The sequence below is a fragment of the Trichosurus vulpecula genome, chromosome 1 (genome assembly GCF_011100635.1).
Source record: "Trichosurus vulpecula isolate mTriVul1 chromosome 1, mTriVul1.pri, whole genome shotgun sequence".
NCBI lineage: Eukaryota > Metazoa > Chordata > Mammalia > Diprotodontia > Phalangeridae > Trichosurus > Trichosurus vulpecula.
The window spans coordinates 331,436,205-331,456,222 of record NC_050573.1 but is presented as its reverse complement, the minus strand read 5'-3'; the positions used below and the strand labels follow the sequence as shown (position 1 = coordinate 331,456,222).

Genomic DNA, 20,018 nt, shown 5'->3' with positions numbered 1-20,018 from the left:
AGTCAAGAGAATGAATGCCCAGAAGTCTAGGATGAGAATTCTTGCTGTGATTTGCCAGAAGCCGGACAGTAAAAAACAAAGTACTGGGTGCCTATGAGTTCTAACCCAACAGTAGCTGAGATCCCAACTAATCCCAACTCATAGCCACCCAGTGGATATGACACATTTGGGAGGGAACTTGGTGGAACAAATTCTACATAAAAATGAGGCATATGTTTGAGTCCATTCCCCCAAGGTAGTGAAGGGATTTTGAGGACAGTGTTCTCCCCAGGTGTTGGGGGAAGTGTTGGTACTCTTGTTCTTGCTCTGTCTTCTCAGTAAATACCCCATTATGAAGCTAATTTGATGATATAAATTGTTTAACTGAAACTGGGGCACTATTCACTGGTATCTAATAATAGGAAAGAGGACACATAGGAATGGAGGCTCATCTCAAAAGCATTACGGAGAGATACTCCAAACCACAGGGTTCCCTAAAGCCCTAAAGGGTAGATATAGCCAGTCCTGCTCCTGGAGAAATGAGTCCAGATTGTATCACTGCACAGACATGTAAAAGCAAGAGAAATTTTGACTATGAAATGTCAGTTTCCTCATTCGTAAAATTAGGTGGTTGGACTCACTGACCTCTAAGACCCTTTCAAACTTTAAATCTATAATTCTATGTGAGAGTTACAAAATATTTCAATAGATTGCTGAGGGATGCTGCAAAACCTCCACTCTTAGACATTTTTTCTTTAAAAAAAGAGAATAAATAACTATATCTGTACTGAATGAATTTTAAAAAAGAGGCTTTGCAAAATGAGGCCTTTAGAGGCCTTCAGATATCTTCATACCTTGTTGTTCTATATTTCTAAGATTTTAAAACTATGAAAGGAAAGAAAGAAAGAAGAAAGAATGAAAGAAAGAAAAAAGGAAGGAATGAAGGAAGGAAGGAAGGAAGAAAGAAAGAGAGAAAGAAAGAAAGAAAAAAAGAAAGAAAGAAGAAAGAAAGAAAGAAAAAGAAGGAAGGATGGAAGGAGAGAAGGGGATGGAAGGGGTAGGGGAGAGAAGGGGAGGGAAGGGAGGGGAGAGGAGGGAAGGGAGGAAGAAAGGAAGGAAGGAAGGAAGAAACAAAGAAACACAGAGAAAGAAGAGACCAAGAAGACATCTGAGAAAATTCTCAAAAAGACAAATCAAAACAGAACAGGGCAAAATAGAAAAATCAGCACTGTCCTTCCTTTTCTTTCCCTACTTCTATTTTTTGCTTCATGAGTATGAGTCAGCTTTCCTTTTGTTGTTAATGTGAGTAGGAGGATAGGAAAATGAGAGAAGGTGTGGGTTGTCAGATCTCGGAGAAAAGTGTAGGGGGAGGGAATCCCACAAAAGAGTTTAAAATCAACAGGTAAAAGCAACAAGATTATTACATTCCAGCCAAAAGAAGAAAGTGAGGATGAGAAAAATTCACTGCCAATAGACAAACCTTACTGTTTTCCATTTGAGGGGGAAGTCTTCACAAAGAATATTTAGCTCAGTGCTGGTCAAAGACTTAGACTGTAGTAGAGCATGAAAATTAATGCCATTTCCAAAGCTGGTGATAAAGTAATGTTTGGAGGTGAGGGAAATAGTAGAGGGTGGCAAAGGGAAATGTCTACCCCTGCCCACTCAACAAAGCTAAAGAAATTAGGAAGATTGCACTAGTCCCTATCATTTTCCCTGGAGGTTTTTAAAAATAGGGTTGACAACTTCTCCCAATTTAGTTTATCCCCTGTGCCCTATCTGAAAGCACATTTGAAATCCCTGTCACTTCTGTGATCATACAGCAGGGCTGTCCAAAATATGGCCCTCAGGCTGCATGCGGCCCACGGTGCGATTTCATGTGGCCCACATGTGGGTTTTAATTTTCACGAGCAAAAAATAATAATAATTTCCATGGAATGTGCATTACATTTTTTAATTCTATCACTAATAAATAATCTCATTGATATTGATTTTCTTTGGTGTTTTTAAGCAGTATTACGGATAGAACATATCACACGGAATTTTCAATCCATCTGTGGGATGGGTTCCGTCTGTTTGAGGCAGACTAGTCAGTAAGCACCTAGCTTTATACTGTTGTGTTGTCGCTTTGTTGTTTTGTATTTGCTTTTGTGCTTCACGCCTTCGCCTGTCATATTGATGATGCTCGTTCCCCCACTTTCTATTAGTGTACTGTATTTTTCATTCTGGGTGTGGCCCTTCAATAATTATTTGATTTTAATGTGGCCCTAAGATAACCTAAGGTTGGACAGCCCTGTTGTAGAGTATTTTCATAGAACAACAGGCACTCATTTATACAGAACATCCCCAAATTCTCATTGCCATTTTAAGCTTTTGTAGCTTAGAGGACACCCTGCAAATTTTTCAGTTTATAAAGTAATTTCTCTCCAACAATCTTGAGAGTTAGGTAATGCAAGTACTATTATCCTCAATTTACAGATGGGAAAATTGAGGATGAGAAAGGGTAAATGACTTGGCCACAGACAATGAACCAATAAATACTGGATCCAGAACTTGAACCCAGACCTTCCAGCTCCCATTGTTCAAGGACAACCCAATACTGCCTCTTTAAATGTTTAGTTATAAGCACTGTATAAACATGTCTAAGAAGGAAACAATAAATTTCAGTACAACTCTAAAGCACATGTTGAGGACTAAAATTCTGTGGAAATACATATGTATATACACACAAACTCGTACAATCATAATAACATATGTGGACTACAACAATTGTACATTTGGGGACTAAAAGAGTGTGACATTTGAAAGAATGGCTTCAAATGACTTATTCAAACAGTGAAATAAAGGATATTTTTGAAGTAGATTATTTTCACCTCAAATACAAAATAAAGGCTAAAAAATATGAATACAGCTTTTCAACTTATTTCCTATTCAGTTATCTCTGAAATCAGTATTTTAAACTTTCTTCCCTAGACAACACTCTAGTTACAATCTCTACACTTTTGCAATGGCCCCAGGCCTAGAATACACTTCCAATTCATCTCTGCCTGTTAGAAACCTTTGTTTCTTCTAAAACTTTATTCACGTAACATCTTCTATATGAAGCCTTTTCTTTAACCCAGGCCCCCAGCTATTGGTGATCCCACACTCCAAAATTATCTTGTATTTATTTTGTATATATCTAGTATATAGTTATTTACAATTATGTTATTTCCTTTGACAGATTTTACCTCCTTAAGGGCACAGATTGGTTCAGTCTTGTCATTGTATCTGTATTACCTAAAACAGAGCCTGGTAGTTAATATATATTTGTTCATTGATTTATAAGGGCTTTTACTGCTAATAACTGTAGACTATACAGGTGCTATAACAACAGAAGGGAAGATAGAAAATTATTTTGTAAAAATGACAACTAAACCTCGTATTTAGTGTAAATTTAGGAAGAGCCAGGCCTTATTCTTTCTGGTTCCCTGTGTTCTCTGATTGACAACCTTTCCTGTTACCCAGTTTTAGTTGTCTCTGGAGTCAAGAAACCTTAGCCTTGTCTAGGCTGTAGACTAATTTGAACTACTAGATTTCTTGCCTAGGTAAAATTGAGTCAGCGAATCTGTCACAATGCTATTACACCTTTACAATCTTCTTAGCATTTGGTTCTAGCCTATGGGAAACACATGTGAGAAAAACACTTCCTTCAGTTCAGTCATGTCCAACTCATATCTCAATTTGGGGTTTTCTTGGCAAAGACATTGAAGTGGCTTTCCATTTCCTTCTGCAGCTTATTTTATAGATGAGAAAACTGAGGCAAACAGGGTTAAGTGACTTGCTTAGGGTCACATGGCTAGTAAGTGCCTGAGACCAGATTTGAACTCAGGAAGATAAGTCTTCTTGACCCCAGACCCAGCACTCTATCCATGTGCTACTTAGCTACCCCTTGAAATTTTTTCCTATTAATTTCTCTTCGAGGAAGGGAGCATTTCATAAGCATCAAAGGGAAAAACTATCTTCCTAAAAGAAGAAATGCTAGAGAGAAATTGGACTGATTTATGTGGAAAATGAATGGTGTATTGCCATGAGTGGGACAATCATTTTCTAAAGTAAGAAAGTAGATGAAAGTGTGTATTTATATAAAAATCCAAACAGATGACTGGTAATAAATGTGTGAACACATATTTATTAGAAAATCTGTTCTCTCACTGATGCCTGTAAGATTTATAGAAGCACCTTACATTTAGAATTAAAAGTAGGAATTAAACTTGCAAATCTCTTTTCATCACATAAAGCCTAGTCCCTTTAGAGACAGACTGAAGATCATAAGACAGAACACACTCATCATTGTAGACTAATGATTTCTTTAAATTGGGAGATTAAGCTACATTTCTATCATTCCCCCCAAAGTCACAAAAAACCCTCTGCTATTCACCTGCCTGTGTATCACCATGTAAAATGGTATAAAATTAATGTTAATGATCACTTAAGAAATAATTTGAATTAAAAATTCAAATAATGGAATCACAAAATATGTAAAAATTAAAATAAATTTGTAAATGACTACTTGAAAGAGAAAGTGATATAGCAATGGAAGTGCTGGAAGAAAATTCTCATAAAAAAGACTTGCCCACACTAAGTTTCTTGAAACAGTGGGGAGAAAAATCCTTACAATGATAGAGATTAAAAAAACTGAAATTTTAGATGAAGTTATAATGTTTAATGCCTGGTAGGACCAGAACCACAAAGTAAAAGAAAGCATTTTCTTGTGTTAGTGCTACTCATAATTTCCATACTTTCCTCATGCCAAATTCTAGAATACCTAAGTAGAAAATAAACTCTTGAAATGTATATTATGGATTCTATTCCATTATTCTCTTGTTCAAAAATGTGTTGTAGACTTCACCTTCCTATCCTTCTACCCCTCCACACAACTACCAGATCAGATCCAGACTCCTCAGGCCGGTACACAATGCATTCCAGTCTGTTTTAACCTACCTTTCTAGCCTTGTTTCTAAGTACCCCTCCATACAAATTTACCTTCAGCTACACTGACCCATTCACTGTTGCCTGAATATAACAAATGCATTTTTATCCCTGCCTTTGCTCAAATTATTCCCCTCTCCCACCTAAAATCTCCTCCACTTTGTGCTCCATCAATTCAAATACTGCCTATTCCCTCAAAACCCTGCATTCTTCTGAAACTTTCTCTGCCCAGCCAAAATGCAATGATCTCTCTATCTTCTATACTTATATAAAATTTACTATTTACACCATTTATTCCACACAATACAAGAATGAGTCAATATATCTGGGTTCTACTTCTGCTTTCAGTTCTTCCTAGTGATTTCTATACCATAACACCTACACCCTGGTCATCATCTTCACCCTCCCAAGGTAACCTTGGACCCTGGCCCTGGGACTTAAGGCTCTGAAAGGTGAGGTATCACTTCATCTTGCCTGAAATCAGGCCTCCATGTAAACACCAAACCACGTGTTTTTCCCTCTCTGCCACCCCTCTCCCATCTCCCTTTTATAAGATATCTTCCCCTTCTATAATATAAGCTCTTTCAGGGCAGAGACTGCCTGGCCTCCTTGTGTTTGCATCCCTAGAACTAAGAACACTACACTTAATAAATATTCTGTCTCTCTCTAGATTTGACCTTAGAAAATCCGTTTGCTTCACTTCAATTTTCTCACCTGTAAAACAAATGGGTTGAGTTTTATTTCTATGTGTGTAACTCTTGTTGCGCTCACCAAGATTGTGTAAACTTGTAGAGAACAGCGTGATTTATTACAATTCATTGTTCTTTCCCTCATCCCCAAAACAATGCTTTGAATTCAGTCATCACTCAATGAATATCTGTCTACTGGTTAATTGTTCAATAATCACCCTCTTTCATTAAGGCTAGGCTCAATTCTCACATTTTCTATGAAGTCTTCCAAGACTCTCAAAAGTGTCTGTGATCAGTTCTTCCCTTAGACACTTGGATCAGTCATTGCCTATACTTAACCTGTGCTACCATGGTTGTTATTTTTGATGATAATGATGACGATGATGATGATTTAAGCTATGGTTTTGTATGTGTATGTGCATATGTATATGATGTAAATATGTATAAATATATATGTATATACACACACACACATATATATATACACATACACACATATATTCATGCACACGTATATGCATATATACGAGTGTGTATGTGAATTCTTGAATTACCAACTTCAGTATAGTCTTTTAAGCAAGACCTATCTCACTCTACCTTGCTTTCAAGTTGTCCTCCCTGCAAAATTGCTTAATTGTATTCATGTGGTTTCTCTATGTTGTCTAAAACCTATATAATATAAACCTTCCAGAGCCTGGATGATAGGGAGCCACAACTTTTTTTCAAACTCTCTCTCCTCCTAACAAATGACCTAATAATTTTTATAACTGTTTCATTTTGGGGGGTTATTCCTGTGAAAAACAATGTGGTGTCAGAAGCAGGATTTCCTTGTTAAGTCAGAAGAGTTAAACTGGAATGCTCTTCAATACCATGGAAGTTAAATAAATCTCTGTGATATTGGGACTGAGCGTGGGCAGGAACTGACCAACCTGGAATCAAATCAGACAAGAAAAGAACTTAGTGAGTGTCCCTGGGTTCATGTTGAACATAGTTCAGGCCTCCAACTTCATGTTCACAGAAAATTAAAAGGTTAAAATTAGCCCAGGTCACCCTGATTAACCAAATAAGTAATCCTTTTCACTTTGTCATTCAAAGGCTTGGTAATCAGCCAAAAAAAAACTTTCAAAAATGGTTAAAATTAAGCTCTTTGCCGGAGCTTTCTTTTTCTTTCTTTTCTTCTTTATTCTCCTAAGATGCCTGATCTGTTACGGGTCAGTAGCATCCTAGATATCTTAATGAGCATGAGTATTAGTTCTACACTCATTCATTTAGGATGACCCTAGGTTGGTGACAGAAATTTGTATTTGGCAAGCAGTGAGGTAGGCTTCCACTTTAGAAGTTCTCTAGTGAACAAAGGCTTGTTTACCTTGAAGAACATTAAAAGGGAACCTCACAAAAGCTTCTATAAGAAAACTGAGAAAGGAAGGAGTAGAAGGGTAGAGAAGACTAATAAAGTGTCATATCTAAAACAGATCTTTCAGCTATCTGTAATATTAAGCAGGAACTTACTCTTTGATTAGAATTTCAGTGGGAGATAAGGGACAAAACAAACAAAATACACACACACACAAACAAACAAACAAAAAAGCCATGAGATTCTTTTTTTATTCCTGACTTCACAACTTTGGGCAGGTTGGAGACTACAGAAATATAAAACAAGAAAAGGTAGGAATTTTTTTCCTGGTATGTTGAAATATATGGCAATATAAAGTAATTATAAACTAAAATTTGTAACTGAAATGTAACATCTTTACCATAATTACTATAAATGTACCAAATTATGTTTTTTCATTAAAATTTTTTATTTTTATTTTACAACACTCGGTTCCGCATGTTTTTAAGTTCCAGATTTTCTTCCCCTCCCTCCCCTTTCCCCTCCCCACCCCAGGCAGCATGGAATCCAAAATATATCTTCTACATATACCTTCACATTAAACTTACTTACACAATAGTCAAGTTGTAAAGAAGAATTATGACCAATGGAATGAATCATGAGAAAGAAGAAACAAAACCAAAAAAAAAGAGAAAAAAAAGAGAGCAAATAGTTTGCCTCGATCTGCATTCAGACTTCATAGTTCTTTCTCTGGATGTAGATAGCTCTCTCCATCATGAATCCTTTGGAGTTGTGTTTGAACCTTGAATTACTGAGAAGAGCCAAGTCTATCAAAGTTAGTCATCACAGAATGAATATATCTGTGGTTGTGTACATTGTTCTCCTGGTTCTGCTCCACTCACTCAGTATCATATCATGTAGGTCTTTCCATGTTATTATGAAGTTTGTATCTTCCCCATTTCTTATAGCATAATAGTATTCCATTATATTCATATACCACAACTTGTTTAGCCATTCCCCAATTGATGGGCATTCCCTTGATTTCCAATTCTTTGCTACCACAAAAAGAGCTGCTATAAATATTTTTGTACATATGGGTCCTTTTCCCACCTGTGTGATCTCTTTGGGATACAGTCCTAGAAGTGGTATTGCTGTGTCAAAGGGCATGCACATTTTTATAGCCCTTTGGGCATAGTTCCAAATTGCTCTCCAGAATGGCTAGATCAGTTCACAACTCCACCAGCAATGTAACAGTGTTCCAATTTTCCCACATCCTCTCCAGCATTTATCATTATCCTGTTTTGTCATATTAGTCAATCTGACAGGAGAGATGTGGTACCTAAGAGTTGTTTTGATTTGCATTTCTCTAGTCAATTGTGATTTAGAGCTTTTTTAATATGCCTATAGATATCTTCAATTTCTTCCTCTGACAACTGCCTGTTCATATCCTTTGGCCATTTCTCAGTTGGGGAGTAGCTTTTTATTACTATAAATTTGGCTCAGTTCCCTGTATATTTTGGAGATGAGGCCTTTATCAAAGACATTGGTTGTAAAGATTTTCTCCCAATTTTCTGCTTTCCTTCTAATCTTTGTTGCATTGGCTTTTTTTATACAAATACTTTTCAATTTAACATAATCAAAATTATCCATTTTGCATTTTGTAATGCTCTCTATCTCTCGTTGTGTCATGAATTCTTTCCTTTCCCATAAATCTGATAGGTAAACTATTCCTTGCTCTCCCAAATTGCTTATAGTATCAGGCTTTATTCCTAAATCACTAACCCATTTTGAGTTTATTTTGGTATACAGTGTAAGATATTAGTCTATGCCCAGTTTCTGCCATATTGTTTTCCAATTTTCCCAGGTGTGAAATAGTGAATTCTTAGCCCAGAAGTTGGATTCTTCGGGTTTATCAAAGAGTAGATTGCTACAGTCATTGACTACTCCATCATCTGTACCTAACCTATTCCACTGATCCACCACTCTGTTTCTTAACCAGTACCAAGTAGTTTTGATGACTGCTGCTTTATAATACAGTTTAATATCTGTTATGGCTAGGCCACCCCCAAATTATGTTTTAAAGATCTTTGAAATTATAAAAATCTTAGTGGATTTTTGGAGGTTTGCAGCTAGGATTATGTTTCAGCAAAAACATCACTTATTATCTCTTTCCCTTTCTTTGAGGACAACCAATGTATTTTTTTTTCTAGTAAAAGTTGTTTTACCTACTGGAGAATAAGTACAACTGAAGCTAGTTTGAAATGTTTCAACATAAGTTGTTTGGGTAAATCACTTTGCTAAGTCACTTCCACTGAAATAGACTATGCAATTCAAGAAGCAAAAGTTGAGCAACTAAATGGCATTGTATAAGAAAACACACTCAGACACACACACAAGATGATGTTTTGAGCAAGTAGAAGTATCTATTAGCAATTTCAAAATGATAGTATTCTACCCAGATGTAACATTTACCAAATGGAAACTATAGAAATAAAGTTGCAACATGTAATTATTTGAGTACAGCATATGAAAATTCTTTCCTTGAAGGACCAATAGCAAGGCATGTCCCAATCTTTAGAGTCTTGTGGGATCTAAAAGAGCATAGGAAGATGAGACTACCACTATGAATCTTTGAAAATAAGCTAACTGAAAGCAATGGGCTTTGTAAATTGAGGTGCTGGGAGCTAATGGCCCTTGGGGAAATTTTTTTTTACATGTTAAATAGTGAAATGTGCTGCCTACCTTTGGACATAGAGGTGATGGATTGAAAGTGTCAACTTGAATATATATTTTTGGACAAGGGTAATGCAGGAATTAGTTTTGATTAATTATTTAAATTTTAATAAGTTTTTTTTTTCAATGCGTAGGGGATGAGAGGAAGAGAAAATGGCTTTTGGTTAATTATTAATTTAATTTTTAAAAAGAAAGAGAAAAAGGAAGGAAAGAGGGAAGTAAGGGAAAGAGGAAAGGATGGAAAAAGGAAAGAGAATAAATGTAATAAAATTAGGAAGTAAAAGAAAAGAAGAATGAAAGATAGAAAGAAAGAAAGAAAGAAAGAAAGAAAGAAAGAAAGAAAGAAAGAAAGAAGAAAGAAGGAAGGAAGAAGGAAGGAAGGGAGGGAGGGAGGAAGGGAAGGAAGGAAGGAAGGAAGGAGAGAGAGAGAGAAAGAGAGAGGGAGAAGAAGGAAAGGAAGGAAGGAGGGAAAGAATAGAATAAGGAAGGAAAGAAGTAAGGAAGGTCCAACAAGCCTAGAGTAAACCTCAAGAGTTATGAATAAACATAATGAGTTCTGTTTTGGACACGGTGAGTTTGAGATGCTTGTACTTTATAGACGATGAAACAAGCCACACAACGTTTCCATTCTGTTTTCCCAAAGAGTCCATTAGAACTTCTTTGTTCAATGTACCATTGCCTTAGGTCTTTGCTATCAGCTAGGTGATAGCTAGATAATCTGCTTAAATGGCCATGTTAAAGTTTTAATTGGTGCTTTAATTGGTTTTAATTGGTTTAATTGGTTTTTAATTGGTTTTAATTAAGGTATAATAGAATGTAATATTATTATGTTTAAATGTTACTCCTTATAGGTAATAAATGCATTTGAACAAGAATTTTCTAATGACAAGGTCTTAAATAAAAGGCTAATTTAAATAACGGGAATTTCAGGAGCCAAATCAGAATGGTGTAGGGGATATTTGGTAGGGATACAAAACTTCATGGCACAATAGAAATGAACTGCTTTCCCAGGTAATTTATTCAGGACCTAATTGAAAACTTCTTAAGACTCATCAAACTAGATGACTACTACTCACTTCAGCTCATTCTTATAGGCAAAACTGATATTGCCATAAAGACTCTACAAAACATCACTAAATATTACAAAGACTTGGGCAGGATATTGGTATGTTTAGGGGGCTTTTATCATTGATGTCAAGGACAGACAAGGGATTTAGAAGAGAACAGGAATTTAAGATGATTGTGGGAATATTTGTGATGAATAATCCCAAATCAAAGTCAGTCTATTTAATACATACAGATTTGGACATAGGATATATTAGAACTTTTTCTACTACCTGAACTATTTGGTTCATAGTCAACCATTTGGGGCTGACTATACACTGGATTAAAAGGAAATGGAGGATATACTTATGAGCTCTCTTTTATCACATGAAATAGCCATATTCATCCTTCCTACCACTGCCCCTGCTAAGGATTTCTGAAGGCACAAGGACAAGGTATGAAAGAACGTCAGATGTCAATTGTTTCCAAACAATTCTGATTAAGCTACTATAGAGAATTAATACCAGAAGACTAGGGCTTCATTTCCTTCTTCTGATAAAGATATGATCCCCGTAGATCAAAAGAAACAAAGAATTGAGTGTTTTCTTCAAAACACACATGTTCAGTTCATGTGATCCTGGGCCATGTGGTAACTTCCATACCACAATAAATTTAGTTAAGAATGATGGGAGAGGAGCCAAGATGGTGGCTGGAAAGCAGGGACTTGCATAAGCTCTCCCCCAGGTCCCTCCAAACACCTGTAAAAATGGCTCTAAACAAATTCTAGAGCTCCAGAACCCACAAAATAGCAGAGGGAAACAGGTCTCCAGCCTAGGAAAGCCTAGATGGTCATGGGGAAGGGTCTATTGCACAGGGCTAGGAGCAGAGCTTGGGCTGTGCCAGGACCAAGAAGACCAGGAGCCAGGTAGAACAGGCATTAGGGCCCTGAATCATTGAGCTGTGGCAGTTACCAGACTTCTCAACCCACAAACGCCAAAAACAACAGAGAAGGTTAGTGGAAAAACTTCTATATCGGAGAGAAAGGAGTGCATCTCTGGGGATGCTTCCAGAGTTCCAGCTGCAGTTGCTTCCAGCCCCAGGCCTACCCTGTGGGAGGAATTAAGCTGCAGATCAGAGCAGGGAGTGCAGAACCTGCTTGTGGTCCGGGTTGGCAGTTCTTGGGGGAGGAAGAGTGCTGGTATGGCAGTTTGCTGTGGAGAAGTAGCTCTGAAAATAGAAGCACAGCCCCTAAAGATGGGGACAAAGTACTCTGTAGTCTATAAGCAGTCATACACTAACAAAGAGCTCAAGGGTCAAGTAGTTGGCTGGGAACATAAACAGGCAGCAAAAACAGTCTCAGATTCAGACTCAGACTTTGGAAGCTTTTTTTGGTGACAAAGAAGATCAAAACATACAGCCAGAAGAAGTCAACAAAGTTAAAGAGCCTACATCAAAAGCCTCCAAGAAAAGTATGAATTGGTCTCAGGCCATGGAAGAGCTCAAAAAAGGATTTGGAAAAGCAAGTAAGAGAAGTAGAGGAAAAATTGGGAAGAGAAATGAGAGTGATGCAAGAAAATCATGAAAAAAGTCAATGACTGGCTAAAGGAGACCCAAAAAATACTGAAGAAAATAACACCTTAAAAATAGACTAACTCAAATGATATAAAAGCTCCAAAAAGCCAGTGAGGAGAAGAATGCCTTGAAAGGCAGAATTAGCTAAATGGAAAAGGAGGTTCAAAAGACCACTGAAGAAAATACTACCTTAAAAATTAGACTGGAGCAAGTGGAAGTTAGTGACTTTATGAGAAATCAAAATACTATAAAACAGAACTGGAGGAATGAAAAAATGGAAGACAATGTAAACTACCTCATTGGGAAAACCACTGACCTGGAAAATAGATCCAGGAGACATGATTTAAAAATTACTGGACTACCTGAAAGCCAGGATCAAAAAAAAGAGCCTAGACATCATCTTTCAAGAAATTATCAAGGAGAACTGCCCTGATATTCTAGAGCCGGAGGGCAAAATAGAAATTGAAAGAATCTACCTATGACCTCTTGAAAAAGATCCCAAAAAGAAAACTCCTAGGACTATTGTTGCCAAATTCTAGAATCTCCAGGTCAAGGAGAAAATAATGCAAGCATCCAGAAACAAAAATTTGAGTATTATGAAACACAATCAGGATAACATAAGATAACAGCTTCTACATTAAGGGATCTAAGGGCTTGGAATATGATATTGTGGAGGTCAAAGGAGTTAGGATTAAAACCAAGATTCACCTACCCATCAAAACTGGGTGTCATGCTCCAAGGCAAAATATGGGCTTTCAATAAAATGGAGGACTTTAAAGCTTTCTCAGTGAAAAGACCAGAGCTGAATAGAAAATCTGACTTTCAAACACAAGAATCAAGAGAAGCATGAAAAGGTAAAGAAGAAAGAGAAATCATAATGGACTTACTAAAGTGGAATTGTTTTGCTTACATTCATAAAAGGAAAGATGATGTGTGTAATTCATGAGACCTTTCTCAGTATTAGGGTAGTTGAAGGCAATATACATATACATACATACATACATACATACATATATATATATATATATATATATATATATATATATATATATATATATATATATATATATATATATATATAGACAGAGGACACAGGGTGAGTTGAATATGAAGGTATGATATCTAAAAAAATAAAATCAAATTAAGGGATGAGAGAGGAATATATTGAGGGAGGGAGAAAGGGAGAGATGGAAGGGGGTAAATTATCTCACATAAAAGTGGCAAGAAAAAGCAGTTCATTGGAAGGGAAGAGGGGGCAGGTGAGGGGGAATGAGTGAATCTTGCTCTCATCAGATTTGACTTGAGGAGGGAATAACATACACATGCAATTGGGTATCTTACCCCACAGGAAAGTAGGGGAAGGGGATAAGAAAGGAGGTAATGATAGAAGGGAGGGCAGATAGGGGGAAGAAGTAATCAAAAGCAAATGCTTTTGAAAAGGTCAAGAAAGAAAATTGAATAAAGGGGGACAAGATAGGACGGAGGGAAATATAGTTAGTCTTTTACAACATGACTATTTATGGGAGTGTTTTGTATAATGATACATGTGTGGCCTATGTTGAGTTGCTCGCCTTCTTAGGTAGAATGCGTAGGGATGGAAGAGCAGAGAGAATTTGGAATTCGAAGTTTTAAAAGCAGATGCTCCAAAAAAAAGTTGTTTTTGCATGCAACTGGGAAATAAGATATACAGGCAATGGGGCATAGAAATCTGTCTTGCCCTACAAGAAAATAAGGGAAAAGGGATGGGGGGGAGGGGCAGTGGGGTGACAGCAGGGAGGGCTGACTGGGGAACAGGACAATCAGAATATATGCCTTCTTGGAGTGGGGGGGAGGGTAGATATGTGGAGAAAATTTGTAACTTAAAATCTTGTGGAAATCAATGCTGAAAACTAAAAAATATTAAATAATAAAGTACGGAATTCCACAACAAAAAAGAACTATGAGATATGAAAGCCATCAGAATTCCACATGTATGTGAATGTTAAATTGTTCTTTAGATGAAGGATGGTTGCTGTGAAGCCCTGAAGAACTGATCTCCCAGAGAAGCCAGCTTAGAATCATCACAAATCTGCTGTAGACCCTGAATCAAAACATGCTGATTTCCTAGAGTATACAGGAAGCCAAGACACAGCCAATTCAATCTTTTTCCAAATAATGTGCCTTTTAAAAAAATTTTTTCCCAGTCTTCTGGAGGAACTATTCCTAATATTAAGTCAGCACAATCTCCATGCTAAGTCTTGGTATGCATGCTTATATAGTGAACATGGTTGTCAGCTAGAATTCATCTAAAATTTTGCCCACAAGCAAATGACATATAAATTTCTTGGTTCATTGCTGACTTCGGAATAAATCCAATAAAAGTTATTTCTACATATGGTTCAATTTTAAATACAAGCTATTCAGAGATTATAACACATTTAGCATCAAACCGATGGCTGACTTCGCAATCTGTTCAGAGAAGAGAGGAAAATTGTTCTAGCCACCCGTAGAAGATCACAGCAAAAGAGATGTCAGAAATACTCAGAAGAGCACTTTCATTTACCCTCATTGTCCTTCAGTGTGAAGTTGGGGTTCAGAGCCAGACCTTCATCCAGAAAGAAGTGGAATCTTGGGCCATTTGCAAAATCGTCTTTATCAGTGGCACTGATTGTATGTATAACCTGAAAGGGGAAAAATACTGCATTGAAATTAGCCAAGGCATCACTTAATTCCAATTGCATTTAAAAAAAATAATTCAAAACAAAAGATTTCTTAAATGAACTCTTTTTTTCTATTTGGCAAATTTACTTCATTAAATAGTGCCCATTGCTTTGTTTTTCCCAGAATGAAATATTTTAGGAATAGCATTAAAGAATAAGTTATAATCATCCAAGCTTTATTATTTTCTGCCATGACCCAACCATGTTTATTCTAAGATTTCTTTATCACAGGATGTACCTTGGGGCCTCTTTGATGTAAAATTCTGTATAAACACCTGTTTGGGGAGACTTGAAATATAGCTCAAACAAGTATAAATGTCCCAGTGCTGATGTAGAGTTCTCTAAGCAATAAGTGCTGGTTTCAGTCAATAAATGCAAACAGAACTGAATTATAAAATTCTCTAGTAGGGAACACAGAGGGCATCTAATTTGAAGCCCAGACAGGCCAGGTTAAGTTGCCCAAAGCCACATAGCTAGTTACTGGCACAGCCAGAAAAAAAGAGGCAGGTCTCCTGACTCTAGCACTACTTCAGTGCTAAGTTCAGCACTACTTCGAGTGCTGCTTCTTTTTGCAATCCTTTTACTCTCTCTTTGCTAAGAGAGAAGACTTGTTAAAATTCAGAACTGACAGACAATCTGGACTAGAACTAGGTGGAAATCCATAAACAGAATTGAATACCAGATTGCCTTAGAACAGAAAAAAGCAAGTGACCAAAATAATTCTATAGCATTCCATCTCTAAAAAAAAATAGCAAAAACCCTTTCTGTACGCAATTTGGAATTGTATGCCCCGATTTCAAGCAAATGACCTTCTGCTATTGCTTAGAAAAAACTACCCACAGAAAGTGTCTCCAATGGAATGTGGAAAAAGTATAGGATGGTCCATGGTTAAGCAAACAAAAGAACAAACAAAAAAGGTATGGACTTCTTTTGAGTTTAATTCCTCATTCTAATTTTTCCTATCTTTCCTGATTCCAAGGCAGCCTTTAGAAAGCTATCCCAGCTGCCAGTAATAGTGTTTCTGCACACAGCTCCTAAGCTGCTGCAGATGTCAATAGTCATGAGCAATGGAAATCCAGGCCCATTTTGTTAGCACATAAAATTAGCTTACATAATTCACTTCCCCTCCAACCCCTCCTTACTTAAAGCAAGAAATACCAGGAAAATGAAGTAGGGGAGACAGCGTGATATCAGTAAATGTGATAATACATGCTTCATAACATCTTTTGAATCTTTTTCCTTCTCTCCACTGACTCAGATTCTACTTTAGTTCAGGCATTCGTTACCTCTCAGTTGGACAATTATAAGGCCCTTCTAAATGGTCTTCAGGTTCATAGTCCTCTCCTTATCCAATCCATCTTCCAAAGAGTTGACAAAATAATTGCCCCAAGTCTTGCGTCTGTCTGCTAATGACACCCTCTTGCTCTATAGCTTTGGGTGACTTCCTATAGTCTCCAGTATAAAATGCAAACCCTTCAGTCTGGTTTAAGGTCCTCCACAGTCTAGCTCAAACCTACCTTTTAGACCTTACCTCACATTGCTCAACTATTTTCCAGATGAATTGTACTATGCCTGTTTCCCATCTCCATGTAGTGCCTGGAAGGTACTCACACTCTCATAATCCTTGCCCTCCTTCAAGGCTTAGAACAGATGTCTCCTAGCTTACCCTTATCTCCCTCCAGTTTTTAATTCTGTTTCTTTTCAAATTATGTTGTAGTTCTTTTTGTGTATATATGTTCTATGCCCCAGTAGAATGTAAATTCTGGATACTACAAATGGTTCTATGTTTGTCTTTGCGACCCTAGGATCTGCCACAATGTCTTGCAAATAAAGGGTGCTTAATAAATGTTGTTGTTTGCTGAAATCAAATAATAAATTCAATTAATCTTCAAAGAGCCCTGTACATATAAATGCATTGGTTTTTCTCCAATACCCACTCTTAACTCTCATTTCTTCTTTTCCAAACTTTAAAAATTGGAAAGGATTGTCTTTAAAAAAAAACTTTTCATACTTTACTTCTTACAGATATCATTATCTTCATTTTAAAAATAAGGAAACTGAGGCTTAGAGAAATCGGGAGACTTGCTGATGGCAATACAGATGGAAATTTTCTAAGGCAGGTTTCTTATTCTCTTAGTGAGTTTTTTCACCATGCTATCTATGTAAGTACACTTATCTGGAAAAAAAAAAAACACTTGATGAGTAAGTCCACAACCTTCATTTTTGAAAGGAAAAAGAGAGACCTACAAAGGATAAGGGACTTGTCCAATGTCATGAATGTAAAGAGAAAACAGAACCACACAAGAACTCAGTTCAGATTAGAATCTACTGATCTTCTCACTAAACCATTCTGTCTCCTTCAGCTACAAGTTTACTCATTCTTCGTGGTGGGAGGGGACAATTTTTCAATTTGGCCTGATTCATCAGGACTGTCTCCATACCTTATCACAGTCACCTCTTTCAAGTTCCTTCCTGCCTTTCAACACTCTTAAATGTCACAAACATTCATTCAGGGACAAAGGATTTCTGCTTGAACTAACAGACCAAAACCTGACACAGTCCATTTTTCATCACATATGCTTGTCAAACCTACATCTTCATGACCCCTCTACCTTCATCCAGAAAATTATACAGACATTTTAACTTTTTATCTTGTTCGTATATCCTCAATCCAAAAACAAAACAAAACAAACTAACAACAACAAAAACATTTTCACCTTGAAGTCCTCTCAAGGTAGTAATTTATATCTCTGCTGGCTTTGGATAAATGAGTATATTACTTATTAAGTGCTTACTATGTTTCAGGTGCTATGTGCTAAGTCCTGGATATACAAAGAGGAAAAAAACAAAAAAAATACTGTTGTTTTCAAGGAAATTTCAAGAAAATAGAGGAAAAAAAACACATGTAGTGTAACAGTAGCCAGGGAGGGGGATTTTGGCCAGAGAAGTAATAGGTATCGTGAATAATGTCATGGAGCAAAGGATTGGCATGTCTGGTGGAGTAATGGTATCTTATTACTGTTACCAGAGCTAGAATTGGGGGAAGGGGAAGAAGAGCTGGAGATGCTTAACTCAACTGCAAAATCCAATGACCTCTCCCCTGTCCTTAATCTCCTCACCCTTTCTGCTACTTTGGATACTAAAGACCAACCCTCATTCAGTATACTCTTACTTCTCTTGTCTTTTATTACATTGTCATCTCAGTTCTCCAATTCTGATTATTCCTTTTAAGTCTCTATTGCTGGCTAGGAGAGGGAAAATGGGGAAGAAGGGAGAAAAACTGGGAGGAGCCTAAGGAAGGATAGAAGTGGGAAGGAAGAGAAAAGGGGGAAGGGGAGAGAGAGAGGGGAGAGGGAAGAGATTATTGACAACTGAGTGAGATTATGAAAAACTTCATTTAGCTTCAGCAGATAGCATCCAAGCTGGGCTTTGCAAAAATTGAGGGATTTTACAAGACGTCAGTAAGGAAAAAAGCCTTTGATGAGACACGGGACAAGTTAGGATGGCATAGAGAGGGAATAGCTAGCATGCTTGTTTGCCTGGAATGGAGAATATGTGAAAAAATATGGATAATACAAGAAAGGAATATAAATAAAACTAGAAAAGTAGGCATGGAAAATACTATGGAACTGTGGAAGTTTTAAATGCCTGTCTGAGGATTTGACATTTTACTCTAGATGCACTAAAGAATCACCAGGGATTTTGGAGTAAGGGAGTGATATGGTCAGAATGGGATATCAAATTAGCAGCCGTGTGGAGGGGAGAAGAGAGATATTAGAGGCAGAGACGCTAACTAATCTTCCCTTATGATTTCCTGTCCTATGTTAGCAATTGCCTTCTATTACCTGAATAAACCTCCAGCAGTTCAAACACAACATGTTCAAAATATAACTCATCTTTCTCTTTGAAAACCACACCTTCTCTAAACTCCTCTCAAAGCTACTTCTAAACCAGTCACACAGGGTTGCAATTTCTGCGTCTTTCTTGATGCGTTTCTCTACCTCTTGTCAATTCTAGCCATGTCTATTCCCTTCTCACCGCTGAATGTGAATACCATCTTACTTCACACTCTCTTTGCTCCTGCATTAGACTGTTAAAACAGTTTCCTAACCTTATTGCTTCCAGTCTCCCCCCATCCAATCCAGCTGTTAACTTATTCTTCCTGAGGCAGTGATCATGCCATCTCAGTCTTTTGCTGAAAATATTTGAGTAGCTCCTGATTGCTTCTAAGAAAAATATAAAAACTTTAGCCTGTCATTTAAGACCTTCTACTTTCCAACTTATCTTTCCAAACATTTCTTGAAACATATTTTTTCCTTTCAAGTCCTGAATATCCCACCCGAACTGGCCTACCAGCTAGTCCCTGAGTTCTGCATTCCCTTTTCTCTTCGAAGCAATCCTTTATTATATCTTATCCTCCCAGGTGTCAATGTCATCTTTTATACTTCACAAGATATCTTGGGGCTTGGGGTCATTATTTCCCTTTGCCTGTTTGTTTATTTATTGAATCTTTTTTTTTTTAAATGGGACAATTAACTCTTTTGTCTCACATGGTTTTCATTGATAATTTCTTGAAATATAGCTCTGGCAAACTAGGCTTTGATAAAGCCTATTGGTATTCCAATGGAGCTTCTTGACTATGCCTTTAAACCCAAATCACTAGGCCTCTCTGATTGAGTTCCCAACCCAAGCCTCACTTGCTCTTTGTTTGGATTTCGAGTGAGTGTAAATAGCAATTGTTTCTGTTCTGTCAAGAAATTTTGAGGGTCTTTCCCACCCAGATGAATTCTTTTCTGAAGTCAAACTAGGCCATCTTTTGCCCCATTTCTTACTTAGCTTTTAATCACTGAATGAGTGTTGCCTCAGACAAACTGAGACCTGGGAAAGACCTTAGATTAAAAAGGCCAGGGTCTCCCACCGCATCTGGGGCCATCGCCAGTCATCCTGACCTATGTCTTGCTACTAGACTCTAATGACTCTGGAGAAGAGAGTGAGGTTGAT

The 20,018-nt window shown here is 37.2% G+C and overlaps 1 protein-coding gene across 1 annotated transcript in view; it reads right to left on the bottom strand.

Annotated features, from left to right (window-relative positions):
• Positions 1-20,018, bottom strand: part of LOC118834448 (cadherin-18) — a 156,429-nt gene that overhangs the window by 53,343 nt on the left and 83,068 nt on the right. The window contains exon 6 of the mRNA XM_036741898.1: positions 14,861-14,978. Coding sequence (XP_036597793.1) covers positions 14,861-14,978 — 118 coding nt within the window. The remainder of the gene's footprint in view (positions 1-14,860; positions 14,979-20,018) is intronic.